At 43.1% G+C, this 27,524-nt stretch overlaps 2 protein-coding genes across 14 annotated transcripts in view; one reads left to right on the forward strand and one right to left on the reverse strand.

Annotated features, from left to right (window-relative positions):
- The window catches only part of LEF1 (lymphoid enhancer binding factor 1), a 127,314-nt gene extending 104,489 nt beyond the window's left edge, over positions 1 to 22,825 (reverse strand). For 3 of the 7 annotated variants that reach the window (XM_049630988.1, XM_049630989.1, XM_049630990.1), the window contains exons 1-3: positions 21,040 to 22,825; positions 18,520 to 18,586; positions 16,984 to 17,117 (exon numbers count right to left, since the gene is read on the reverse strand). In XM_049630988.1, the coding sequence (XP_049486945.1) occupies positions 16,984 to 17,117; positions 18,520 to 18,586; positions 21,040 to 21,255 (417 nt within the window). In that variant the 5' untranslated portion in view covers positions 21,256 to 22,825. Of the gene's footprint in view, positions 1 to 16,983; positions 17,118 to 18,519; positions 18,587 to 19,737; positions 20,019 to 21,039 lie in introns of those variants that run through there. The other 4 variants (XM_049630986.1, XM_049630987.1, XM_049630991.1 and 1 more) reach the window with 3 other exon arrangements.
- A 2,622-nt stretch (positions 22,826 to 25,447) lies between these two features.
- Positions 25,448 to 27,524, forward strand: part of LOC125923005 (uncharacterized) — a 73,912-nt gene continuing 71,835 nt past the window's right edge. For 4 of the 7 annotated variants that reach the window (XR_007457858.1, XM_049631003.1, XM_049631002.1 and 1 more), the window contains exons 1-2: positions 25,839 to 26,622; positions 26,974 to 27,074. Coding sequence is in view for 5 of the 7 variants with exons in the window: in XM_049631003.1 (XP_049486960.1) it covers positions 26,474 to 26,622; positions 26,974 to 27,074 (250 nt within the window). In the remaining 2 variants the exon portion in view is untranslated. Of the gene's footprint in view, positions 25,655 to 25,837; positions 26,623 to 26,973; positions 27,075 to 27,524 lie in introns of those variants that run through there. The other 3 variants (XR_007457859.1, XM_049631005.1, XM_049631001.1) reach the window with 2 other exon arrangements.

The following is a 27,524-nucleotide window of genomic DNA, read 5'->3' on the forward strand; positions in this document are numbered from 1 at the left end:
CTCCCTCTCTCTCTGCCTCTCCCCAAAATAAACAAACATTAAAAGAAAAATGTTTTATGATGGGGACGCCTGGGTGGCACAGCTGGTTGAGGGTCCGACTTCGGCTCAGGTCATGATCTCATGTCATGAATCATGAGTTTGTGCCCTGGATCAGGCTGTCTGCTGTCAGCATAGAGCCCGCTTTGGATCGATCCTCTGTCCCCCTTTCTCTGCCCCTCCCCTGCTTCTGCTCTCTCAAAAACAGACATTAAAAAATAATAATAATAAAATCTCTAAAAAAAAATTAAACACGTATTAAAAAATAAAATGTTCTAGAGATGGTTATTTTTTTGTTCTAGGTTACCTAATATACATGACCTTTTAATTTAAAAAGTATTTATTAAGCAACTTTCCTGGCCCAACCAGAACAGAGCTATCTACACAACCACTTTTAAACAAGTACACCAAACAGTCTCTACCATGCTTCAAATGGGCCGCATTAAACTGCAAGCAGGTAAAGAGAGAATGGCACATTGTAAAACCTGCAGTCACGTGGAGCTGCCGAAACAGGCTGGACCACGCCAGGAGACCTGGCTCATCTCTGCCCCTCCGGGATCCCAGGGTCTGCACTACTGATGCTGCTTCTGCACAAGTTCATGTTTACAACTGTAGGTGCTGCACAAGTTCATGTTTACAACTGTAAGCTCACTAAGGGTGGTGACTACCTTCACAGACATATACCCACAATATGGCTCAGCACAATGACTTTCAAAGTAAGTATACCTTCCATGAATATCTATGGGATGAATGACATATCATTCCTGAAATAAACATTCTCTGGTGTTTGTCTTCATTCTACCAAGATACTTGTTTACAGTTTAGGGTTAGTGCAGAGAGAACAGAGACAGGTACAACAACAGACATCTTCTTCTGAATAGTGAAATGGAATAAAGTGTCCTTTCTGGTTACTACACCATCCTACCAGGGACAAAAGAGTTTTATTAGCATCTTCTTTCCTGAAAAAAAAATACAAGAAATGAACCAAGCTAATGCCAGAAAGCATTTTAATTAAGTAGCTAATTGTTTATACAATAACCAGCAAGTAGATCTCAATTGTGTCGTTATAAAGAAACAGAAAAATCATAATTTTGTTGTAGAATTGTTTTGAGCCATTATTTTAAGAGTAGTTGATCAAAATGATTAATATGCTTTACAGATAAAAAGCTCACATAAACTCATAAAGATATGAACAAGCAATTCACATAAATATGTAACCACATAAATATGTAACCACATAAACGTAAATATGTAAATACATATTTATAATCTACTTGATTAGATTTCTATTTAAACCTATATAACCAGAGAATACCTATCCTTAGAAATCTATTTAAATCTATATAACCTATAAAAAGTAGATTACAGATTACGTATGTTTTTAACAGGGTTTCATTTTAGCAGGATTAAAAATTTTTTTTAATGTTTTTATTATTTTTGAGAGAGAGAGGGAAACAGAGCATAAGCAGGGAAAGGGGAGAGAGAGAGAGAGAGAGAGAGAGAGAGAGAGAGAGAGAGAGAGAGACACACACAGAATCTGAAGCAGGCTCCAGGCTCTGAGCTGTCAGCACAGAGCCCTATGCGAGGCCCGAACTCACGACTGCAAGATCATGACCTGAGCCAAAGTCGGGCGCTTAACCAACTGAGCCACCCAGGCACCCCGTCATTTTAGCATGATTTAAAATAAAAATAACGTTCATAACTGAAAACATAATCAATAAATTGAAATATTCTCATAACTGGATAGTATCCAACCATAACTGACGACCCAGACCTATATTTATTCACATAAAAAGATGAGCACATGATACATTTTTAAGGAAAAAACATTGTAATAAAAATAATCTTATGAACCCATTTATAAAAATGCTTGTATTGTAAGTATAGATGCAGAAAGAAATCTGAAAATGTGTGTGTGTGTGTGTGTGTGTGTGTGTGTGTGTGTTTGTAAATGAAACATTATATCTGAATGGTGGAAACATATTTTTAATTTATTTTCTCTATTGTTTAATGAGTTCCCTCAATTTTTTAAAAAATATATTGCTTCTTAATAAAAAAAAAAAAAAGGCATTTTTTTTGAGAGAAAGAAGACTGCTCCTAGTAAGTATCTTCATAACAAGAAAAGTTTCTTCACTTTTTAAAGGAAACCCACTGTTGCAACTTCTCAGGAATGATCATCATTCCAATTAATTCTAATTTCTCTTACTTAATCTAACATCATGATACCACAAAAATCACCACTAACAGCTCCTAAAAATGAAGCACATACCACATTTTAATTGTTTATTGTGCAAAGAACACTCTTTGGCAGTAGATTTTTGCCTGTAAATGCTCAGCTCTTATGGAATGAGGAGACAACATTATTTATCAAAGAGATTCCAAGAACCACAAAACCTCTGGCCACCCAGCTATTTGATTAACCTACTTAAATACATAAGATTTGGGGACACAGGGCCCCTAGAAGTGAGCAATAGGGACTCCCATAAAATTAGACATTTATCAAAATGTGTCTGATACACCCAAAGAACAAATATTTCCTGGGAATTTTCAAGAACACATTAAACAATTACATGGTTATGTGTTGAATGAACCAGAAGACAATTTTTACATATTCTAAGAACCTGTTATTTAAGCCACTACTAAAGCTAAACCGTTTATATTGTTTAATAAAACACATGTATAACAGACACTTTTATTTTTTTTTTTTTTTTAATTTTTTTTTTTTCAACGTTTTTTATTTATTTTTGGGACAGAGAGAGACAGAGCATGAACGGGGGAGGGGCAGAGAGAGAGGGAGACACAGAATCGGAAACAGGCTCCAGGCTCTGAGCCATCAGCCCAGAGCCCGACGCGGGGCTCGAACTCACGGACAGCGAGATCGTGACCTGGCTGAAGTCGGACGCTCAACCGACTGCGCCATCCAGGCGCCCCTATAACAGACACTTTTAATCCTCAAAGTAGTTTACTGACACTAAGGATTCTTCTCAACACCTTTTCAAGGGAGAAACTAGTTTATGGATTAGGTCCCAACTCCTGAATTAGGGATACCTGGCTTTGAATTCAAGTTCTACCACTTACAAAACTTTGGGACTACAGTAATCAAATAACTTCTCTGTGCCCCAGTTTCTTTTTTGGAAACATGCAAAGACTAGCAATATTCACTTCAAGTATTTAATAAGAAAAATGCATGTAAAGTGCATTCATTAGATATTACATGCTAGTATATGAATACTATTACTCTCCTCACCTCTGGGCAGTTCTAGGACTCACAGTCATACAGAGGCTTCGGGTAAAATCCAGGCAGCTTCAGAGGTAAGTAAATGAAGTGATTTTGTGAGGCACTGCGGACTTAAATAAATGATGGGACCAAAACGATGGTCATAATATAAAATGTTTTGACTCCAGATATTGGTTAATTTTTTGTTTTCTTAGCTTGAAAGAGAAACGTAGGATAATCCTTAAACCAAACTCATGAATGTCTGTCCTGAAACTTGCTCTTCTTCCTAAATTCATTTTTTCCACGAATGCTGTCCCCTCATCATCCAGCTAGAACTTTCACCATCTTTTATACATCTCCCCTTCTCCTTGCATCTAACTGGTTTGCCTTTGAACTCAATATTCACCACGAGCACAACTATTTCTACCAAATATAATATTAAAGAAATTTACAATTTCATATACTATCTCATTTTATACTCACAAAGCTTCTATAAGAATCCATACACCTTACTGGTGAGAAATTGACTGATTCAGTGGTCATCTAGCATCTTCTGTGTGGCAGTGACAGTATCAATAAACTGAAATTTCAGAAAGCACCCAGCAGTATAAGTCAAGACCTGGGCCCCAGTTATGGTACCACTACTTACTAGCTGTGTGATTGGAGCAAATGACCAACTTTATTTGTACTCCTACTTCTTGAACTGTTTATCGTGGTCCTTAATCTCTTCTATGCCCTCTATGCCTCAGTTTCTCAACCCTCTTTATGCCCAGTCTCACGTGTAAAACTTAGATATTAGGGATATCACCAGGTTATTCTGAGAATCAAGTGAGCAAAAACATAAAAAGGACTCTGAACAGTTCCTACGTACTATGTACTCAAAACGGAGAGCTAATGTCTAGTCCATGGACTCCATGTTGAATGTTCAGAGAACTTCTAAGCTTAATTTCAGCTTTGTGATTCTCTATAAGCTTTTTTTTTTTTTTCAAGGGTCTCCATTTAAATATGGAATGACATCTGGTATTATTGCCCGATATTAGTGGGAATTCAAATTTTCTGCTAAATTTATTCCACAATCATCTGGAAAGTAACCTGCTCTATTCCAGGTAGTGTAACAGGTTCTAGGCAATAGAGATGAATAAAACAGGTGCTCTATCTGCAAGGAACTAACAACCAGTATGAAATACAGATGCAGAGACAGCCAACTATTATTAGACGTGGTAACAGTTATGAAGAAGGTCCTGTGGGAATCCACAGGAGACAGCACTTAGTCTTAACTGGTGGTAGAATCAGGAGGGGCTTCATGAAGGAGGTACCATTTAGCCTGGACCTTTAAAGATGAACAAGATTGTGCTGGCAGGGAAGAGGGAGCAGGGCACTTCAGGGAGACCAAGATAAGAAATGGAAGATGGGGATTTGGGAAAGGGTTTAGGGTGTAGGTCTGGAAATGTAGGTGAATGGTAAGCTGCAGGGTAGGGCAGTAAGGAGACAAGCCTTGAAAGGTAGATGGTTCCAAAATGTGCAAAGCTTTGAAAATAATGCTGAAGAATGTGGGATTTATTCTGTAGTCAATGGGGGGCATTCCGGGAAGAAACCTGACCTGACTAGAAGAGAACTGAGTGCCAGTGGTCTCTATGAGGGCTAGGCAGAGAGAAGGTGAGCTCTGGGGCCAAAGTGCCCAATGTTGCTCTACTGCTTTCTTGGTTCGAGGCCTGTGCAGGTCACTTAGGTCATCTGAACCCCAGTTAAATTATTAAGCAGCTAGTGGGTCAGTGTTTTTCCAAACCTTACTTTAGGTAAGAATCAATAAAGTAACGTGTTCAAAGTGCACATGCATAACCTGCCTGCAGCTTCTGGTTCAGGACATCTGCAGAGGGGCCCAAGGATCTGCCTTTTTAACGAGAACCACCCCCCACCCCCGCCCAACTAGTAATTCAGATGCAGTCAGTCCCTGTCCCAGAAACACTACCAATAACACAGAGTACTGTGTATTTTTACAAATAGAACAGGTGGCAATCCATGTTATAGGTGAAGAAACCAGTCTAGAGAGAATAAGTCACTGGCTGAAGAGCACACAGTGTGCCAGTAACAGAGCACTGGGATCCAGATCTTTGGACTCCACCAGCAGTACTCCGCTGCAACTCCCATCGTCGTATGAATGTGTCTTTTACCACTACTGTCTCTGGGCCACAGTCTGATCAGTCTATCAAGGCTTATGACTAAAGGGAACCACTGTGCCCTTCTTCCCTATTCCCTGGCTTGGCCAATAAAGTAGGAACTTGTGTTCTCTGGGCAACTCCCAGGAAGGCAGCCTTTTCCTCTCCCATCTCCTCATTCATTTTCCATAAGGCAGGACTACTCCTCTCTGGTGATTTGGAGAAAGAAAATGAGCAAGGGTAGATGACTCTTTTTTTCTCTCTCTTTTGAGGTCAACTTGCCCAAGCATGGATTTGTTCTCACCTCAAGTTCCACAGGAGATAAGCTCCCAGCCTCTGTTAGGGAAGTCTGTGGCTCAGTGATGTGTTCAATTTGGGGAAGTCAAAGGAAGTCCAAATTTATGTCATAGTCCAAGCCACATTCGCCAATCCAGTCTTATTAATAAATAAACTGGGGGCACCTGGGTGTCTCAGCCGGTTGAGCATCTAACCAGCTTGGGTCATGATCTTGCAGTCTGTGAATTTGAGTCTCATGTCGGTCTCTCTGCTGTCAGTGCAGAGCCTACTTTGGATCCTCTGTCCCCCTCTCCGCACCTTCGCCACTCATGCTTGCTCTCGCGCTCTCTCTCTCAAAAATATGTAAACATTAAGATATATATATATAAACAGGGGCACCTGGGTGGCTCAGTCAGTTAAGTGACTGACTTTGGCTCAGGTCATGATCTCACAGTTGGTGATGGGTTCGAGTCCCACGCTGGGCTCTATGCTGACAGCTCAGAGCCCGGAACCTGTTTCAGATTCTGTATCTACCTCTCTCTCTGCCCCTCCCCTTGCTTGTGCTCGCTTGCTCTCTCAAAAATAAATAAATAAATTTAAATGCACACACACACACATATTTATGTGTGTGTGTGTGTATATATATACACTATATATATATACATATGTATATATACATATATACATACATATATGTATATATACATATGTATATATATATATATATATATACACTAACAAACAAACAGATACTCTGCTCTCCATCTGTCTGACTTCTTCATTAGCACTGGACTCATTCTTAACCAGAAGAGGCATAAAAATTATCAGCCTCAAAACACCAACCATAACCAAACCTGAATATAATCAAATACATACTTTTAAATATGGACTTAAAATAAATGTTCTTTTTTTAAGGTTAAATTGCAATGTTCGGTTAACCCCAACTTAAAAATAAGGTGCATTCACTCATTGCCTTTAATTCTGCAGTTCTACTTCTAGCAATTCATTTCAAGGAAATCGAATCTGTGCAAAGATTTAGTTAGAAAACATGCACTTTGGGGAGCCTGGGTGGCTCAGTCAGTTAAGAGTCCAACTTTGGCTCAGGTCATGATCTCATGGGTTCGTGAGTTCGAGCCCCATGTCGGGCTCTGTGCTGACAGCTTGGAGACTGGAGCGTGCTTTGGATTCTGTGTCTCCCTCTCTCTGCCCCTCCCTGGTTCATGCTCTGCCTTTTCCCTCTCTCAAAAATAAATAAACATTAAAAAAAATTAAAAAGAAAGAAAATATGCATCTCATCACAATGTTGCCGAAGACAGGGAAAAATGTGACTTCATCTGAATGTCTTCAACAAGACTGATTACATAAATTAGGCAATCATTAAAAATGATGTTAGGTGCAGTTAGGGGCGGCTGGGTGGCTCAGTTGGTTAAGCATTTGACTCTTGATTTTGGCTCAGGTCAGGATCTCACAGTTCAGTTTGTGGGATTGAGCCCCACATTGGGCTCCTTGCAGACAGCATGGAGCCTGCTTCAGATTCTCTCCATCTCTCTGTCCCTCCCCAGCTCTTGTGCTCTCGCTCTCAAGGTAAATAAACTTAAAAAAAAATGATGTAAAAATTATATACTGTATCTTGGTGGGAAAATAAAGCAAATTACATAACAGTATATTATGTTCCCATTGCCATAAACATATAAAATATATATTTATATATGTGCATAGGTACAGTAGAGGTCTAAAAGGCTACATAGTGAGTTTTAAGAGTGATTGCCTCACACAGTGGGATTCTGGGAATTTAATATTTGTTATTCCTCTTGCTTATTTTACTAATTTCTCTAGTGACCATGGATTGCTTTTTTTAATAAAAGTATTCTATTTTCATAAAACATAGTGAAGCATTAATGAAATTTCCAATAAAATCAAAGTAATAACTGCTTTTCTATTTTATATTTTAACCAATATTACGATTCATTTAATAAGTGTTTTATGTTCTGAATGGCAAACGTGGCTATTTTCAAAGAAAATAAACACCTCTTTCTATCTTAAGGGAGGGCACTGACTCCACAACTCCATGGGGATCAGAACACCCACCTACAGTTTTTAGTCAGGACTAAACTAAAGAACAGCATCTGGCTCAAAGTAGTCATTTTTTTCAAAAGGGTAAGTGTTTTTCCTTTCAAAAAATAAAATAAAATCTTGAGTTTTAATGTAAAAATTTTAATGTATACAGACAAATGAGCAAACACTAATTCAAGCAACGTTTGGGAGACTTAATTCTTTTCCCAACCTTGCTAGTTAGCTAAACTGGTTAGCCCAATGCAGTAAGCAGTAAATAATTTTTTACTTCAGTACTTTTGGGTTTATTCCAGACTTTAAAAAAGTCTCACTGTTGGAGTCACAGACTAAGTCTAACACACTTGAGACAAGATTATAGTACCTTTTTCTTGATCCAAGTCATCTGAACCAGTGCACCAAGATGATATGTGATCATAATTATGAGATATAATATTTGCCGTTAAAAATGGAAGAATTCTTTGCCAAGAAAGCTGACTCCATGTTGAAATATATTTAACATTCACTGGGTTTTATTTAGAGAAAAAGTAAAGTCTTAAAAGGATGGAAGCTGGAATTTTCCACAAGGCTAGAAAATCACTGATTTCTCCTTGCTGCTGGGCCAACACATCCCCTTGGACCTGATCCTTTTAGGTGCCAGGAAAGCTGGAAAGATTTAAGTTAGAAGAAAATTCAAAGGGGAAAAAAATAACTTGCCTGTCATCCTCTACATTCACATGGCTCTTAGATCTCCTCTATATAATTTTTGCAGTGGAGAGAAGAAACTTGGCTCCTAAAGGATTAAGGGGAAAAGTCTCCTAACCAAAAAATATTCTTACCTCCATCCAAGGAGTTAAGAGTTATCTGGCAATTTCATATCAAATATTAGAAGGATATGAGATTTTTCATGAATATGAAATTTAGAAACCTGCTCCTTCACACATCTCATTCTCTATGGTGCTAAAAAGAAAAATCACATGCTCTCCTAACATGACTAGGGAGAAAAAGGAACCCAAGAGAAGAAAGCCACTTTGGTAAGGGATGTAATGACAATTCCCAAAATTTTTATTTATGCAAGATTTTTCTTTTTTTGTTCTTTTTTTCCCGAAAGTTTATTTATTTATTTTGAGAAAGAGAGAGAGAGTGAGGAGGAGAGAGAAGGAGACAGAGAATCCCAAGCAGGCTGGGCACTATCAGTACAGAGCCCAATGTCCTGACTCACAAACCCTGGGATCATGACCTGAGCCCAAGTCAAGAGTCAGACACTCAACCAACTGATCCACCCAGGCACCCCTACACAAGAATTTTCTACAGGTGAATGTAAGGCCTTCACTCAGTGTCCAAATTTCAGGTCAGCACAGTGGCATGCATGATAAAAACCAAACACTTCTTCCTTTTCTCAGGAGCTTACTAGGTACAGTCAAACACCCCTTGTGGCTACAGCATTCCCAGCAGGTGGGGGTCCAGGCACTGGCTTATACCATCTGACACTCCTGCTCTGTTCCCTTAGCTAGTAAACCGAGTACTTTTACAGGCTTTGTGCCACCTAAATTTCACATCAACCACATAAAGCAGGCAAGAAATATTAAAATTTCTCATTTTATAAATGAGGAAACAAAGGCTGATGGAGGCTAAATACCTCCCCCCACGGCTTTGGGAAAGAATGAAGGACTTGGGACGAGACCTCAGGTCTCTGACATCTTACCCAGTACTGGTCTTCCCCCACAGGTTTGCCTTCACAGGGAACTACCTGGCTCTACCTAACCAAGACTCAAATATGTTGTTCTCAACATCACAGAAGGACATAATTTACAGTACACATTGGCCTAGAAAATTCCGCAGTGATAATGCCACATATATTTAGAAGGAACACACAAAAATTTTTAATACCTGTAAATACCTCAAGTTTTACTGGGAAAAAAAAATGGTTCTATCTTGGAAACAATAAAAATAAATTGCATTAACCATATGATACTAAAACATAATTGAAGACGATTTTCTATTACTACTATATTTCTATCTCAAGTATCCTTTTGAAAAAAGTGTTTCTATCACCTCTTTTTCTTCAATTAAGTTTCTAGAACTAAGTAAGAAAGTACTTCTTGTGACCAGTCCTCATATGAGGGTCCAGTCCCATTCTTTTTCATTCTTGCAGCAAGCTCCCAGCTGGCTGTTTTTAGCAGTTACTTGGAAACTTAACAGTCTTTAAAGAGCGACTTTGATTTTCTTATTAAAGACTCTAGTCTAATGTTCTCTCTCTCTTTTCACTGATGCAACAAATCAGAGAAAAGATAAAATAATAAAATACTAAGGATTATTTAGCGGACAGTTTTTGCTTTTAACATAGCATTTGGTTTGATAAAGAGAGATCACTTGGAAATATCCAAAAAACATACATGAAAAATTTCTAGTGCATTTTTTATTCAGCAAATCTACTTACGTGTCTATTCAATGCTAGGCTGAATGGAACTATCTCATAATTCATCAGTAGTCCTTGATCAATTGACCAGCTGATCAACTATCATCAACAGTGGATAGGTTTTACTGCAGAATTTTTCAGGATTGAAAAAAAAGGACTTATAAGTAGGTATTAGTATGTCAGCATTTAAAAATTTGCTTTGGTAACTGTTTCATTAAGAAGCTGACAACATGAAAGGAAAATTAAAGCTCCACTTGAGCCACTCCTCCTTCTAGATTATAGAGCCTTCCCTTCAGCTACCCCTCATGCAACCTTTCTCTGTGCTAAGTAAAATTGCAATAGTCCTCTTTCTTAAAGTGAACATAACATCAACAACAAATTACTATGATGAGGATCAAAGCCTGATTCTGAAAAACCATCATCAAGTTTCATATAGAATTATGTGTGGACATAGCTCAAAACAATGGCCAACAATTAAAAGTTTTTTAGCGTCTACCTGCCCCTGGTTAGCTGCAAAAATAAAACACATTTCTAGACTCTCTGTGACGCAACATCTCTGCCAGTCATATTTCTCCTACAGATGGGAAAAAGGGGACAGGTAGTAGGCAAAACTCTTGTTTGCTCTGTAATGCCCTTGCAATATTCCCCATAAAGATTGAAGACCGGTAAGTACCACTCCTGAGAGCTTTGTGAGTGATCTACACATAGCAGGTAGTTAATTTCATCAGGTTTACAAGTTTAGTTTGAGTGGGTATGGTGTATAAAGGCATCATCTTACAGAGATTTAAAATCCCCTGAACGATCCAAGTAAAATACAATACTGGCCAAAGAAATATAATAAATATAATTTAAAAAAAATAAAAAATAAAAAAATAAAATCCCCTGAACATCCTCTTAAATAGTCTGCAAATAGTCCCAGCTAGACTGGCTACATTGTCAAAATCTCTGGAGTGAGCAATCCCTGTTTCCTTTTCATCTTCTCTACTCAACTGCCCACTCTTCCTGTCAAGTCAGTGTATTTCAATATCCCTCTCTTTCTGCCCCCACGCCCCACCCAACCTTTGTGGTTCGTCTGTAGGTCATTTTCTGGCTTTACTTCTTCAAATTTTATAAAGATTGAATCACTTACATGCCTAAAATGACTTAAGAGCTTACAGCAAAGTGTACAATTCCTATACTGTGACTTCATGAGGTCATAATTAATATTGAAAAGCCATCATGATCTAAAATATATTTTAAAAAGTATTTAAACAAAGTCCAGTGGCTGCCTTTTCCAAATGAGTAAGGACCTATCAGGACAGTACAAAGCAGTACTAAGTCTCTTGACTGCTACAGTATTAGCTTTCTGTAGACTCTCTGTTTGGCATTAACCACTTAATAATATTCAAGATACACAAGTTTTAAATGAATATCTACTTTTTAAAAAACCTTCACTCCCATGATAGCAGCACCTATGTAACGCTGAACTTTACTTTTGCCAGGGAATAAAACATATGTGCTTTTCTGCTAACCCACGGACAGTGCTGGCTTATCTATTTTGAAATCAAAGGGAAACCAGTTTTATAAAATTCCAATGTCTATAATACATAAATGAGGAACAAAGGGGTCAGAGAGTTATGGAATGATCTACTGCCTAAAGAAATGTCAGTCACATAAACCAAGAATGGTTCTGCCTAAAGAACTGATAGGATTGGTTTAAAACAGCAAAAACAACACAACAGGACTCAAAAAGCTACACAATTTTCTCGACTGATGTTATGAAATAATACTTGTGAGGCTACAAATTCAAGTCCAGTTGAACCCCATTGTGAGGTCCAATCTCGGTCCTGGTAAATCGTACATAAGTCTCCAACCACAAGATCGACTGAATCAAAATAATGGGGTTGATGAGAGCAACTTCAGGACCTGTGTGGGGGCAGGAGAAGAGGTACTTCGAAGAGCAAGATTTTCTGCAGGATGGCTCAATGGTCTTTAGTTTTAGTGAAATTGGGTTGTTCTCTTATTTTTATGAACGAACAAGAAATTTCTAGTCAGGGGCGCCTGGGTGGCTCAGTCGGTTAAGCGTCCGACTTCGGCTCAGGTCACGATCTCACGGTCCGTGAGTTCGAGCCCCGCGTCTGGCTCTGGGCTGATGGCTCAGAGCCTGGAGCCTGCTTCCGATTCTGTGTCTCCCTCTCTCTCTGCCCCTCCCCCATTCATGCTCTTCTCTGTCTCAAAAAGAAATAAAACGTTAAAAAAAAAAATTTAAAAAAGAAATTTCTAGTCATTTTGAAAAAAATATAGCTGAATAAAGATCACACGTTGGCTGCACGAGTGATGCAAGTACGGTATTAGCTACTGGAGGGTCAGATGTAGGTAGTATGGCTCCCTGGAACGCTTGAATAAGCAAACCATTTGGTCCTGAGATAGCTCAGATACATGAATGGTAGTTGCGGGGGAGTAAGGTGTGGCATCAGCTTCCAATTATTCAGACTAAGATCCTTCCCTGCTTTGTAGCATTACAATTAAAAATGTATCAAACGAAAGAACTAGAAGAGTTTGAGGGCTCTGGGGAATTTCCCCACACATTCTCCTGATACACACATTCAAATTTGAGATAGAACCCATCTTCTAAAACTTAAATTCTCCTGCACTTCAGGTAAAGAGGCAAATTTAATGTACTTAGCTTCGGAAAGTATGCAACTTAGAAAATTGAAAATAATTTCTCACTAAATCAAATTAAGTAGCTTCTTGTAAAGTGAAGACACCCCACCTTAAAAACCTTGCTCAAAATATAAGCCACAGTCTCCCTCCACTCTTGAATTATTACTTCTGTATTTTCAAAGCTATTCAGCAATGCACAGTGGTGTAAGTGTAAGCTTACAGATAAGCGTAAGCTTACTTAGTTCCTAATTCAAGATGTAGCAATGACGAAAATCAATTTTAAGCTGTTTGTGAGCAAATACAAACATGGGGGTAGGTTATCACAAAGTCATAATAGATACCTATTATATTCTGTTCATCAGAAATCAAAATGATGTTTCTCTTAAGGTAAAAAAAAACAAAACAAACAAAAAAAAACCATACAATAGAACGGAGATGCTCAAACTAATGAAAAAAAGATCCCCTGAACATTTTAATAGCAATGTCTACTAAAAATAAAAAAAAAAGGAAAGATGAAATGCAAACATAAACATCGTCTTTTCCCACCTAAAAATCCATCCTGTGTGAGCACAAAGAAACAATGAAGTCAGCAGCACGGTGCTGACCAGGTGTTACTGCGGTAGGTCGGTGGGTCCTACGACCCAGCTGTAACATTTGCTGTAGCTCCCCGCAAGACGTCTGCTGCTTTTCCCTCCCATGCATCTGAAGAGAAATGAGATGCTTCTCTTCAGAGGTGTTAAAAACTTGGGTAGCCTATGGGACAAATGTAAGTCTGACACCTAAGATTAATAACCACAGTGCATTATGCCAAAGGGAACTTTCACTATGTTGAAGCCAGCCAAACCCCCTGCTCACATGGTATTCAGGGTATTCAGGCACGCAAGCGCCAGGACCCAAAGGAGGTAACAAAGTATTTTTTTCTTTTAATACTTTACCACTGGCCTAGAGGGACTGCCATAAATAAGACTCACAGAAAAAAAAAGGCTTGGGAGTATGCTTTTAATAAATTCTCTAGGGTCCTTGTTCTGAAATACTTAACAAGCTTCAGCATCTTCTTACTCTCTATGAAAACGACCAACTCAAGCCAAGGTTTACTGTGCTTTAAGAACTGACACCAAATGTGTTATTATTACAGGTGTTTTCTTATTAGGCCTGATTTGAATTGAGAATTCGCATTTAAAATTCTTTGAGATACTCATTCATAATATTTCTGATATAAACACATCTCTAAGAATTCCAGTTCTGAAACATGTAACTAGCCAGTTAAAATTTCCCTTCAGAAGGAAAAAAGCTGGATTGGCAAAGGTGGTTCACTTGAGTAGGTAATACTGTACTTAGGCCACAGGTAAAAGCTGTGTAAGCATCTTATGTCAGTATTTGTCTAAAAAAGAGTAAAACGCATATAGAATTGTTAAAATGAGCTATCAACAGAAACACATCTGTGCGTGCCAATTGGCCTTAGCTGATAATCTCTGGATATGTGCAGGTTCCTATAAAATGGAAGATTCTGTGTGAGGAAGGGGCGGTCAGGGCCCTCCCCCACCCCCAGATGTTTTTCTAGTCCTAACACCTGCGGGCAGCAGATGCCCGTAAACAAGCAGTTGTTTGTAATGCAAATGCAAGTAACAAGGATTCCTTGGGGCTACCCCCACCTTCAGCTCAAACACAAATGGTCACCCAGCTCCTGACACCCTAGATGAAAACTTATCACTGAGAATGTCAGTTACACAAACACTAAGTCCTACTAAGGAGAGAGTTAAAGAGCAAGAAGGCAGAAAGCGCGGTTAGGGGTGAATAAGAGAGGCTGCTTTCCGGTTAAAGTGTTTTGGATCTCAGACACATTAAAAACAGCTACTAGGTATTAAAAACCGAAGACTGCAACTACCCTTAAAAAAAAAAAAAAAATGGACATAGCCTTGTGGTTAAAACTGAAAAGCTTCTATAATTGTGCAAACTGCAGAATATCGCAACAAAATGTGCCTAAAATAAACAGGTCCTAAAATATAACAGAATACACCAAAACAGCAGGTAACAAGGTAAGGTAACTGTTTCCTAACCACACCCCTTTCCTCCAATCTACACCCACCAACATTTATTCTGGCCACAAATCTTTCCTAAACAACGAATGACTGTTCAACTCACTGACCTCAAAATTTTAATACGTATACTAACAATACCTTCTATCAGAATTTCAAAATTATTAGTATTGGCGGGGGTGGGGGTGCGTGCTGCGTGCTGGAGACCTAAAGCAGAAAGTGTTAATTTAAAGAAAAGAAGGTTAATTTTCAATATGCTTAGGGATAATTTATCCGTATCAGATTTTTATTATATTGACTTTTAATAATTATCGTTTTGAAAGGAGAAGTGGCTGAACTAAAGAATCCCACAAATACTTATTAAGCATTAATTGTGTTTACAGCTGAAAAGTGTAAGAGTGTTTTAGGGGTTATCTTCTATTGTTACCAGTGCAGAGACTATAATTTAGATTTGTCAGAAAGATTATTTGTTGTTCTAAAAAGACTTTCAACAGAAATCTTCAATTATCCCTTATCTAAAACATATTCTCCTCCTTACCATCCAAAAAAACCCCAACAAAACAAAATAGCCCAACGATAAAAGAACTATCTGAGATGTCTGCATATTTAGTTCAACAAATACAAAGTCACCTACAAATTTTAAAACTCAGAAGCATTTATACTTGGAGTGGTCTCTAAATATTAAACTGTATTTGCTTAATTAGTTAATATACTTTTTAGTCAGGAGATTCGTATGTATCACACAGACATCTCTATCATCAAATATTTGAAAAGCCTTTTAAAATAAAATGTGAAAACTCTATTTCATATAACAACCGTCACAAGTTTGCCAAGATCACCATTTTAGCTGCTATATGAAAATTAGAAATATCTTATTCCCTACTTGAAAGTTCAAATATCTTTTGGAAATTTATGGAAAAATAATTACATTAACTTCTAAATCACAGTGCCCACATATATCTCATATACCTCTCATTCTAACAAAGACTACAAATAATCACACAAATACTCTTATTTGTTCACAATTGATTCTTCTCTCTGCTCCTTTGCTGAATCTTCTAGATCCCAGAGGTATTAATACCAGTACTTTCCCCGGATGTCTGTGATTTTTTTTTCCCCCACTTAGTGGAAGCACTGGACTAATAAGGCAAAGACCATAGGTTCCATTTTCACAATCCTGGATTTCTCTCCCTAGAGGAACAGACTAAACCCCTAATCCCCAAGACCCACACATACATGTTCTTCACTGGGGCTTAGGTGGCAGAGGGAGAGTAAGTCTGAAATAGGGTAAATACACCGATGGATCAGTGAAAATCCATCACTACCACAGAAGGGACTATTCTCTGGGAGAACTCCAATCACCAGTACATTTCACATTCACGTACTATACAAGTTACCCTTTAGGTGTTTTCCTACTGTATAAAGGAGGTTTTTGCTTCCCAACAAAGAAAAATAGCATCAAATAATGTATCTGAAATTCTTCACAGTGTTAAACATTTGCATAATGTAGTTATAATGCCACTGCATTTTTTAGAACTTGAAAAGTTAAGTGAGCCATGAGATAAAAAGATCAATTTTCATTAGGATTATCTTCAAATGATACTTTCTCAACAACTGACAATAGAGTAAAAATACCTCATCCCCACCTGACCCCCAACTGATTTGTTAAAAAACATAGGGTAATACAATAAAATGAAACACTGTTTTAAAAGCTGAAGTAACATTCTAAATGTTCAACTACAAATGAGCTAAAGTAGTTCTGATTCTAGATGGTTTATGAGCAGTGAAAACTATACAGTACTTAGTTAATTGAAAAATTAAATCAATTTTCTCCTGTCATCAGCATAAAAACCACAATACTCATAAAATCATGAATTTGTTGACTTAGCTTTACTTGATTTCATGATAACTGGAGCTCTGTTATTTATTAATCTTAACCAATAAGCCAAAAGCTAAAATTCCAAGAGCAAGACATCAAAGGTAGTAAGTACTCTTTCAAGGCAGCCATTCTTCACAGCAGGTCTTATTTAGTAATGACCAGTCACATATAATGAGAGTATTTCTAAAGTGTTTTAAAAAACAAACATTTTGCTAACATACAAATTAACTTCCACTTCTGAAAATAATTTGCAACATCAGCATGTTACTCACTGTTCTTGGGATGGGTGGAGAAAGAGATCCATTTGACATGTATGGGTCATTATTCATATTTGGCATCATTATGTACCCAGAATAACTTGAGTAGGAGGGTCCCTTGTTGTAGAGGCCTCCATCTGGATGCTTTCCTGAGAGAATTCAAATAACAATCAATGATGCATTGATTTCCTTTTTATATCACTGTATTTTCATCTGAAAATCTAACAGTTCTATGACAAATCAGACCTTATACAAAAGACTTGTTTACAAAATACTGTAACTGGATTATTATGCTCTATTTTAGATTGACAGTATTTATTCTCTTAAATGACTTAGCAGCGAAACAGATGTTTTAAAAACATGTGGTTCAATTTACTTCCACTACTGACGGGTGTTTTTACAAAAATAAGTGTTATTCATCTTACTTAATTTGCTCTAAAACTAACAAACTGGACCAAGAAATACAGGCACAGGGAAAAACACACACAAATCTAAAGCTATATTATAAACATATAAGGCCATCTGGCTACACACACACACACACTTATACACCTGAAGTTATGCTCCACCGTATCGGCAAACTCAAAAACTCTACCCGTGATTGTAGATTTCTAGAAAATTTCTAGATTTTATCAAGAGAAAGAGTTGTGTCTAGTACATGGACAACTAATCAAATTTATAAAGGATTAACTCCAGGAGACTTAATTTTATGTACTACACCATTCTGCCAAAGAAATTTGTGTGTGTTTACTATATACATTTCTTCTCTTTAATCTGTATAACTACTTTGTAGCTCAGAAGAAAGTCTGATATTACAGTTCTCTTCCCTTCTCCTCCTGGCTGACATATTGTATGCATGAACACTTCATTCTGGTCAGGCCGACTGTAAGTAAACTGGAGAACAGAAATGCAGACTATTCGAAATGAAAACCCTACAGATTATTTTAAAGTCACAGGGAGCTCTCCTTAAATCTAAAAAATATATGCAATTTTTAAATTTTTGAGCAAGAATTAGAAATGGGGAGAAAGTCTAACATGTTCCATATGCAAAGTTCCTAATTTTAAGAATAAAGTTTTATATTTTTACAAGTTAGATTCGATTTACTGGGCCATATTCAGTCCGTGCATTCACTGACTGCCCTCTCACTGTAACAAGAAATACCAATTTTACAAAGGAAAATCCATTTGAAACTATTTCTTGTTGGAAAATAAATTGGTGTAGACTGTCACTCTATAACAATGCAGAAAAAAAATAAGCCAATTAGAACTTTGGCTAAAATAAGGAAAAGAGGAAAACTTATTATAGACATTTCCTCTTCCACATACTCTGGAAGCCAGCTAAAATCCAAAGGCCCCTAACTCATTCAAGACAATTTTAAAATTATGTAAATATACATTAGACATAGGCAGTAAATTTGCTGGATTCTTTCCCATTTTGTTAAAATAGTGTTATTTTATTAAAATAGCACAGTCACATCATATCCGATACACCTATATTCACAAATTGCACGTGAGGTTATAAATTTGGGAGAAGTAGAATTAGTGTCTTACCGTCATCAGGGTGTTCTCTGGCCTTGTCGTGGTAGGACTCCTGAGAGGTTTGTGCTTGTCTGGCCACCTAACAGCAAGAACCCCCATGCCCCCAAAAGAGAAAATCAACTTAGAGTTTGTAGTAAGTGTGTGTCCACTGGTAATTCAAAGGACGAGGACTGGGTGCAAGTCAATGTACCCATTTTACCAATCTAAGAAGGATAGGCTAGGGTTGAGAACGGGGAAATCTTTTGCTTTTTCTTTTCAACACAAATTTTTCGGTGACTATTATCTACCCAGGACTAGAAAGTATAAAGAATGATAAGAACAATAACAATATAGTAAATCTGGGAAAGACCCACACGGTGCTAATTGCTACAATGCATCAAGGCTACTTGGACACCTGACATGATAGGAACTGGGGCTTAATGGGGTTCATCCTTTCGATAGCTTCCTTAACCACAGTTCACTTCAATCAGTACTGATTAAAATCGGGCTGAAATATCATTTTACAACTAAAAGTACATTTTAAATAGAAACTATGCACTCACAGATGGAGGTCTTAAGGCAACTTGTCCCAAGCAAGTCCCAGCAGGAGCCCCCCACTCCTTATAACCTACCATGGCAGGCTGAGTGCAAGCCGACAAGAAAAAAAGTGAACTATTTCTGTGGTTAAAGGGAGGAAAATTTGAGAGTTGGGTTATAAACATCTGAAAGGTAGCCCAGCTAATATCAATTCTGGTAACCACCATCCACCCAGCCTCAACCACGTGCAAATCAGTGGTATTACCCCTTCACCATCTTCCCTGGTCTACCCCGTGCCCACTTACCACCACAGCAAAGATTAATAGAGCCCTAATCCCTGGGTTCTATGCTTCAAGCTGCAGAGCCCTTCTTTCCAGAGCAGAAACGCAAAATGTGAAGCGGGTGGCAAATTTATTCATGGAATAAGGAAGGACAAGCAAAATGAGCAGAAAGAAAAAAGAGGCTGTTCTACAAATACAAGCTTGGCCTCTAAGTGTTTTTTGGACATTACTTGGTTCCTTGGCCATATGTCCTCCCGGTAATCTTCTACCCCCAATACATAGTCACAAACCTTTTAAGTGGGGTTTGGTGTACCCTAGCTCCCTTCCTGACCCCCCCTCAAATTGGCATGTTGGAATCAAAGATTTGAGGATAACGAACACCTCTGTGTGCTCCTAAGAACCCAGGCCCCCAGCCTTCCAAATGCATACTCACCCCTGCCATTGGGATACAGAAGGTAACTCTGAAGTGTTCTTAATCGTGTTGTTTAAAACCAAAAATGTCCCCGCCCCCAAAACCACACGCTTTCTTTTTGGGGGCAGAAGGATGCCATTTAAGGGAAAAGGGTATACCCTCTAAGTTTCTTTGGAGGGAAAAAGCGTTGGTGAAATCATCTGAGTGTTAGGACTTTTCTACCGGATTTCCTCCAAAGCGTTTCCCAGTTGTTAAAAGAGGGTGGCCAGTGTAGTGTCGGGTATCAGGGTCCATCCGCCCACCAACCCCCCCGCCCCCCTTCTGAAACTCCCTGCCGCCTGAAATAGCCCTTCCGCGCGGTCCCGCTTGCGGCTTTCTCTTGCCGGCACGCACGTGTCTGTATTTACTCTACTTGGGTTACCTGCGCTATCGCCCGCAGCGGGCCAGGAGATCAGATAAAGCGCTTTTCACCCTTCCCTGTGTGGGTGCCCTGGCTTCCGCCACATCTCGACTTTCTCCTTTTTTTCTGCATAGATTTAAGGCCTGATCCAGGCCCCAAACTACCCCAAATATAAGCACTTTTTTACTTTAAGTGACCGGGGTTGGAGAAAAGCAGTGTTGGCGGCGGCACTGGGAGGCTTCCCGCCCTGTGGTGGCTCGGCTCGGTGCGCCCACGGCTCCCTGCAGCCGGCCTGGGCGCTGGGACTCCGGCAGCCGCAGAAACCCAGGCGCGCGCCCCCTGGGCCGGCCGGCTCCACGCGAGCCCCGCTTCGCGGCGGTTGGGACCGCCCCGCCTGTCCTCGGCCCACGCCCGCCTCCCCTTCCTTTCTGACAGCGGCTCTGCTCGTCTCTACCTAAGCCTTTGGTGGTTTAACGCACTTTTGCAGACATCTACCGAGAGAGATAGCGGGTGCACTTTATTTTCCGTCCTACGGAAGAACTTCTCAGCGTTGTTCAGACATCCTCGCTTTAATGCATCGCACCCTCGCAACCCCACTAAAAAGTCCGCACGCAAGACGTTAGGGGTTAAGGGCAGCTTCTGCTGCCCACAAACCAACAATTCAGTCATCGAACCTCAGAACTGACCCACTTGGAGTAACCTTCGCTGCACTTCTCCACCTCCCACCGACACCCACACCCCCACACACGAAGAATGTTGGCCGGGAGGCCCATCCAACCCCCCCCCCCCCCCAAGCCCCCACTCCAGCAAACGGAGGACCTACTCGGGACCCATCAGTCGACGCTCCCACAATCTCCGTCCCTCCTCTAATTTTCCCCGGGACCCGCCACGCCTCTCGGACCTTAGGGCAGCGGCCCGCTCACCTCGTGTCCGTTGCTGGCCGGGATGATTTCAGACTCATTAACCAAGGAGGACTTGATGTCGGCTAAGTCGCCTTCCTCTTCGGGGTGACTGATCTCGGCGAAGATTTTCTCCTTCTGAGGATCGCCCTCATCCTTGAAGGGGATCATCTCGTCGGTGGCGCAGAGTTCCGGGTCTCCCCCGCCGCCGCCGCCGCCGGCCCCGGAGAGTTGGGGCATCCCGACCACTCGGTAATCTCCGCTCCGCTGGAGGAGCACCCGAGGCGACAGCAGGAAAGACAGGGGATCAACGAAAGAGGAAGGAGAAAAAGGAGATCTGGAAGGATGCGTGAGGGCGAAGAGCGGGCGGAAATGGGGCCGGCAGCCCGCGGCCGGAGCAGCTGCGGCGGTGCCCGAGCCCCGGCGGCCGCCCGCGCCTTCCCGCTCCGCGGAGACCGGCGCCTGCGCCCGCCCTCGAGGCCGAAGGGCACGGGGCTGCTTAAGGCCGCTACAGCCGGCGCCTCTGGGGGCGTCTGCGCTGCGTGGCGCGTTCTAGGCTAGGCTGCCCCGGGGGCCACCCCACGCCCCCAGCGTCTCCAGGGTCTGCGCGCGGAGGACGCCGGTTCCGGTGGAAGCACGACTCTCCCAAGTGCAGAGGAGGGTCCGTCGGCGCGTCTCTACGCAAACCTCTCCACCCTAGCTTCCCCGGTTGCCAATTTGGGAGTTTGTTTTCCGAGAAAGGAGGCAAGCTGGGCAAAAAGACTCCGTTTGCCTCAGCAGAGAAGGTACAAGGAGAATCAGAAGATAACGAAAAGTCCACTTCCTGGAGGATAAAAAAAATTAAAGAGCCACCCGGTTTGGAGATGTCCGTTTTAGAGCTTCTTATTTCCTTCCCTTTCGCTTCGGTTTTCCTTCTCCAGGCGCATTTAATCTGCTGGAGGAGGAGGAGGAAGGAGGAGGGGGAGGAGGAGGAGGTGGTGGAGGGGGAGGAGGAGAGAAGAGAAAGAGAAGAAGTTTGCCAAGAATAAAGTTTGTGCGGGCGAGCGCTGGGAGTCGGCAGTGGAGGGTACGGCGGGGTCTCGGGGATTCACAGCAGGGGCCTCGGACCCATATGCTTCTGCGTGGAGCTCGAGCCGACACACACACACACACAGCCCGACCCCTCTTTGTTCCCGGCTCGAGTTTCTCAGTCTGGCGCTCTCGCTCGCCGCTCTCCACGCCTCCGCCGGGCCGCTCTGTCAAAGCAAAGAGCTGCACCTTCGGGTTCGCCTGGCCGAAGGGAGAGGGGGGTGCCCTGAGCTTGGCCGCGTTCGAGGCTCCGGGTGCGTCCAGGCTCCTCGGACCGAGAGTGCTCAACCCGAGTCCCTCCTCCGCACCCTGCCCCGCAGGTGAGCGGCTGCGCCTCCCCACTGCTTCTCCTCCTCCCGCGCCTGGCTGGCGCTGAAAAGCTACCCACTTGCGTCGCTTCTCCTCCCCCTCCCCTCCCCCGCCTCCAGCTCTCCTCGGCCGCCCGCTGGGGGGGGGGGGGGGAGAACGGCGAGAAGGAGGTGGTGATTGAGGACTTTTTTTTCTTTTCCCAGAGCCTGTAGGACGAGTCCTAGTGCTGTGTGTGTGTGTGTGTGTGTGTGTGTGTGTGCGCGCGCGCGCGCGTGCGCGCGCCTAGAGGAAAGAATCAGGCAACTTGCTGAGAGAAGGAAGGACCCAGCGCTTCCTGTAACCCACGAAGAAGCACCTTTTGCCCGCGTGAAATTGACAAGAAATTCTGCTGGGAAGGTTTAACTTCAACATCTAAGTATCCCCTCTCTTGTCCCACACCCCCCCAACCCCGACCTTCCTCTGCAAGTCTCTCCCCCCACCCTCTTTCCCGCCTCCCTCTCTCTTCCTCCCTCCCTTTGGCAGGGCTACGAAGATGAAAGAGAAGCCGCCGCAGCTGTGATCGACACCACATTGATAGATGCTCTGACAGGGCGGATGAGGCGGGAATTGGGGACAGAGAGAAGGAAAAGGGGAAAATATAACAGACATTGCTCAACTAAGAGAACGGAAACAAGAAGGACAAGGAAGAGAGTTGTGGGTTTCTGAAAATATAATGTCAAAGGACAAGAGAACGCATGCTAGCAAAAATTAAATCTCCAGGCTTACCGAGAAAAATAGGACACAGAAGAAAAAAACTGAAGACTGGATCTTAATTACCGCCTTTTAAAACAAGATCTCTTTCAGTACATCCTCACCATGGGATGTACAGAGAAAGTTGTGCTAGGTTTCTCGTGGAATTTAGGAGATACACACCACAGTGTATGGGAACCAAATAGAGAATGAAAAAACAACCCAAGGAGGGAGAGAGAAGGCAAAAGGACCCAGGAGTGCGCTGCCAGTAGAGGGAGGGAGGACCGGGCAGTCTCTGGCACCTCGGGCTGCGCACTCAAAGAGACTCTTGAAGATGCAAATCCGAATCCGACCTCAAAAATTCCCCAACCTCCACCATCTCTTTGATGCATTTTGTACAAGGACAGAACTTTTAAGGAGATGCTTTGTGAAAGTTACAGTATAAGTGAAGCTGAAGTTTGAAAACATGTTACATTTTGTTCCTTGGCTCTCAACCCCCCTCAGTTAAAAATCCAGGCAAAATTATTATACCCAATACACTAGCCATCTGTAAAACCTCAGAACAGTAAACAAGCAGGGAGAAATGTGTCTCCATCTACCTTAAATTGAAAATAAGGAAAACACTACAGAATCAGACGTTAGCTCTATTTTATAGGAAACAGTCATGCAAGGATCCCTCTTTTCCCCCGGGGGAAAATTGCAAGCTGCTGGACATTGTATAAGTAAAGACCTTAACAGTGCTCAAAATGAGCACTTAAAACTTTGCCTACTGCTAACTACTTCCTAGGGATGGGAATTTACTAGGAAGCAATTTTTAAAAACTATCATTTAAAGGGTTCAGTTGGTCACATACAGCACTGTCAGTTGTCACACATATTCTATCTGCAGGGATTGGAGCAAAATTAAGGGGCTGGTGATGGGAGCCAGGAAGAGTAAAGCATTAAATACACTTTAAATGCTGACAATGCAAAGCCTTAGAGAAGAAAAACAAAAAGAATATTCTGCTGTTAAAATGTGTCTGTAAGATAATACTGAAAAGATTGGCAAGAAACCCATTTTTTAAATTGGTGGCAGTAGTGAACTTGTCTTGAAGTTATGCATCAATGTGAGTGCAAAGTACTAGGGCTGTAAACATGTAGCTATGACATTAATACCCTCTGTTCTAAAAGAAATATGGGAAAGCAAAGTCAAAAGTTCTCCCACAAATGTGCCAATTTGGCTGATAGGAAAAGAACTGGGAAACGCAAGTTTCACTAAAGTAGCCAGAGTAGAGGTTCCTTTGCATCAAAATGTTGAGGAGGGGCGGGGCGGGGGGGGGGCAGCACACAGAATGGCCAGAGGATATTTTCTGGAAGCCAAAAAGATATTAAGTAGCAACTCCTACATCTCCCTGTTTAAGTGTTACAACTAATTCGAATCCCATTTTCTCCTTCATGTTAATTATCTGGACTCCCGGAGTCATTTGGAGATCCCGTTCAGGTGTCCTGGGGATTAGAAGCTCGAGAAGATGGGGATTTGGGGAATAATAACTTGTGGGAACTGTTTACTTGAAGGGCCGAGGGTAGGTGGCTGTGTTTGGTACTTTTCGGTAACCCTCTCCTATGGAAACATTGTTTCTAACGAAATCACCGAGCGCTTTGCTCTGTTTATGTGGCTGTTTGTCCTCCCCGAGGCGTGCGGGTGTTGACTGTCCCTAGCGTTGTTGCTAATCTTGAGACGGGCTGTACTTAAAGGGGGCTTTACCAGAAAACATTCACCCAAGTATATTTGAAGATTTGTCTGAGAAGGAGGTTGACATCTCCACGTGAAGTCTGTCTCTCCTGGGGCGGGTGGATGGGGGTTGGAAAGCAGGGGCACTCAGGAGGGGTGCAGTAACCCCGGCAAGAAGTTCCTTCTCCTCTAACAGGTTCGGTGATGTTGCAGGCAAAGGCATTTCTGTCGCCGGGAGGTCTTTTCTAATTCGTGTGGGGGCTGCTATTACATATGCAAGCCGCCGCTTTGGGTGCACAGTCCGGGATGTGGTGGGTGCGGCGCGGGAGAAACACCGCCGCCCGCCGCCCCCTTCCCTCGGATGTAGAGGCGGGTTGTTCGTGTGAACTCGAGCGAACGACTAGAGGTTGGCTGTTGCAGGTTCACTCCTTCAGGATGTGGGTTTCAGGGGGCGTTTTGATGTGATTTAATTCCGACCGTGAAACAATTGCTAGGGGCTGGCTGTATTGCTGTTGGTTTTTCCCCTCTTGGTGGCTTTGGTTGGTTTGGGTTTAGTTTGGGAGCGAACAGTGACTTGTTTTATATCAACACTTCCCTCGGTGCCGGGCGCCGTCGCCGGCGCTGCGCGTGGGGGACGAGGCGCCCACCCGGGGCCGGAACCGAGGAGAGGGGGGAGCGGAGACGGGCCTCGCAGTCCGCAGGGTAAACGCGGCCCAGGCCCCCGCGGGTGCAGACAGGGGAGCTAGAATGACCCCCACTCCCACCAGAGACCCCTCCCCCCTGGCGATTTTGCTGCCAAGTCGACTCAGCTACAGACACTCAAGTGAGTCCTTAATTACAGGGAGGAGAGAAAAAGCGCGGTGCCCTTCAGAGCCCTCTCCGCCTCCTCGGTCCTAACCCCCCGCCCAGACTCCGGGTCTTCCCCTTTGTGTGGCCTGGAGTCTCTCCCGGCTACAACTTTGGTGGGATCCCAAAGGAAGGAGGTGGCGGGGGCCTACGGAAGAGGATGCTCGAGGGGAGAGCAAGGACGGGGAAGAAGTAGAAAACGAAAACTGTGATTCCAGGGACGGACGGAACTCTGACACCCTCGATTCCCCACCCTAGCTTCGCCAGAAGACTAAAGCTGTGGGCACCTTCAGTTTAACGGACTTGGCGGGGGCGGGGGGCGCGAGGTAAATGGCAGTTTGCATCCCAGGGGTTCTTCCGCCTCTTCTGGTCTCCTCCTCAGACCGACAAACCCAGCCCCCTACCCGCCGGGTAACAACTCCTGGGACCGTGAAAGAGTCGTCCCCAAATTCGGGGCCAAATTCGGGACGTCGGGGTGGCAGCCGCGCCCCCGCACAGCCTCGTGGGGCCCGCCCACGGAGCACCCCGCGGCCGCCCGCGCGTCCAGCTCTCCGGTGCCTTCTCCCGCGCTCGTGCGGGTGCGGGCCGAGCTCGGCGTCCGCAGCTCGCTGGATGGGGGGCCGAGGCGCGCCGGTGCAGAGGGCCGGGTCGTGCCGAGGCCACATCCCATCCTCCTGTGTGGGACCAGCCGGCCCTCTGCCACCCGAGAAGCGAGGGCTCACATCCCGGGGCCGTCCGGAGCGAGAGGAGTCAAGCTGGGGTGATCGCGGACAGGAACGAGGGGACGAGGAGCAGAATGGGCCTGAAAGAGCACCGCCACGCGCCCTCGCGGGGGGGGCTCCGCAATGGGAACCCCTGTCAACCGCCGCAGGGACGGGGGCTCCGGCGCAGAGGCACCGGCCGTACGTCTGGAAGGGGGAATCCCCAGTACGGAGTGGCATGGAGGTGCGTGCTGAGATAAATGTGCAGAGGCCACAGGACGGCTCGCCTAGTGGGCTTGGCGTAAAATGCTTTTCTCTCCGGTCTGAAAACTTTTCTCAGGCGCCTTAACTTGGCGTGGGGACCGGCCTCCGGCAGCGGCGGCCCGCCCCTTGGGCCCCTCCCCTCCACAGCTGGTCCCCTCCGCCCGCTCGAGCCGGGGACGCGCGCGGGACACCAGCGCGGAGAGGCCGCCTCGCGCGCGCGAGCCGCGCCTTATATCCGCGGAGGGCGGCGCCTGCGCAAGGCCCGGCTCGGCGGCACGGCCTTTGAAGTCGTGGCGGCTGCCGCTTTCATCCTTTCTTTTTTCCCTTGCAGGCCCCTTTGTGTGACTAAATTTGGCAAGAGTATGGATCCGAGCCAGTCTTTCCACGTGTGCTCCCAGCTCCCAGCTGAGAAGGCCAAGGGTTCTCTTCCGGGTAAGGAGACAGGGAGAAAGATCAAAGAGTTTGGGGAGCTGGATCTGAAATGTGAATTGAAAATAAAAATCAAGCCTGGACACATTCCAGTTTCTAAAGCAAAACCAACCCTCAGCAGAGGCCGTCTCGCTATGACTCCCCTTCTCCCTCCACTCCTTTTTACTCTTCTCTCCCTTTCTTTCCCCGCAACCGTTCTTGAGCACATGGAATAAAATAAAGAGGACATAGGGAAACATTTAGTTCCTCCAGATTTTGTCTTGCAGTAATTTTTATTAGGGAAAATATCTTGTTCATAATTACTGTTATGTGAAGCCGAATTTCTTGAGCCATAAATATTGTCTTATTGCAGTATGCTTCACACTTTCTTCTGTGGCCACATTGGGAAGAGAACGTTGACAACACCTGTGTACATGTTCGTCGTGCATGGTGCTGCTTTTGCTACACACGATA

This window comes from Panthera uncia, chromosome B1, assembly GCF_023721935.1.
Source record: "Panthera uncia isolate 11264 chromosome B1, Puncia_PCG_1.0, whole genome shotgun sequence".
Lineage (NCBI taxonomy): Eukaryota > Metazoa > Chordata > Mammalia > Carnivora > Felidae > Panthera > Panthera uncia.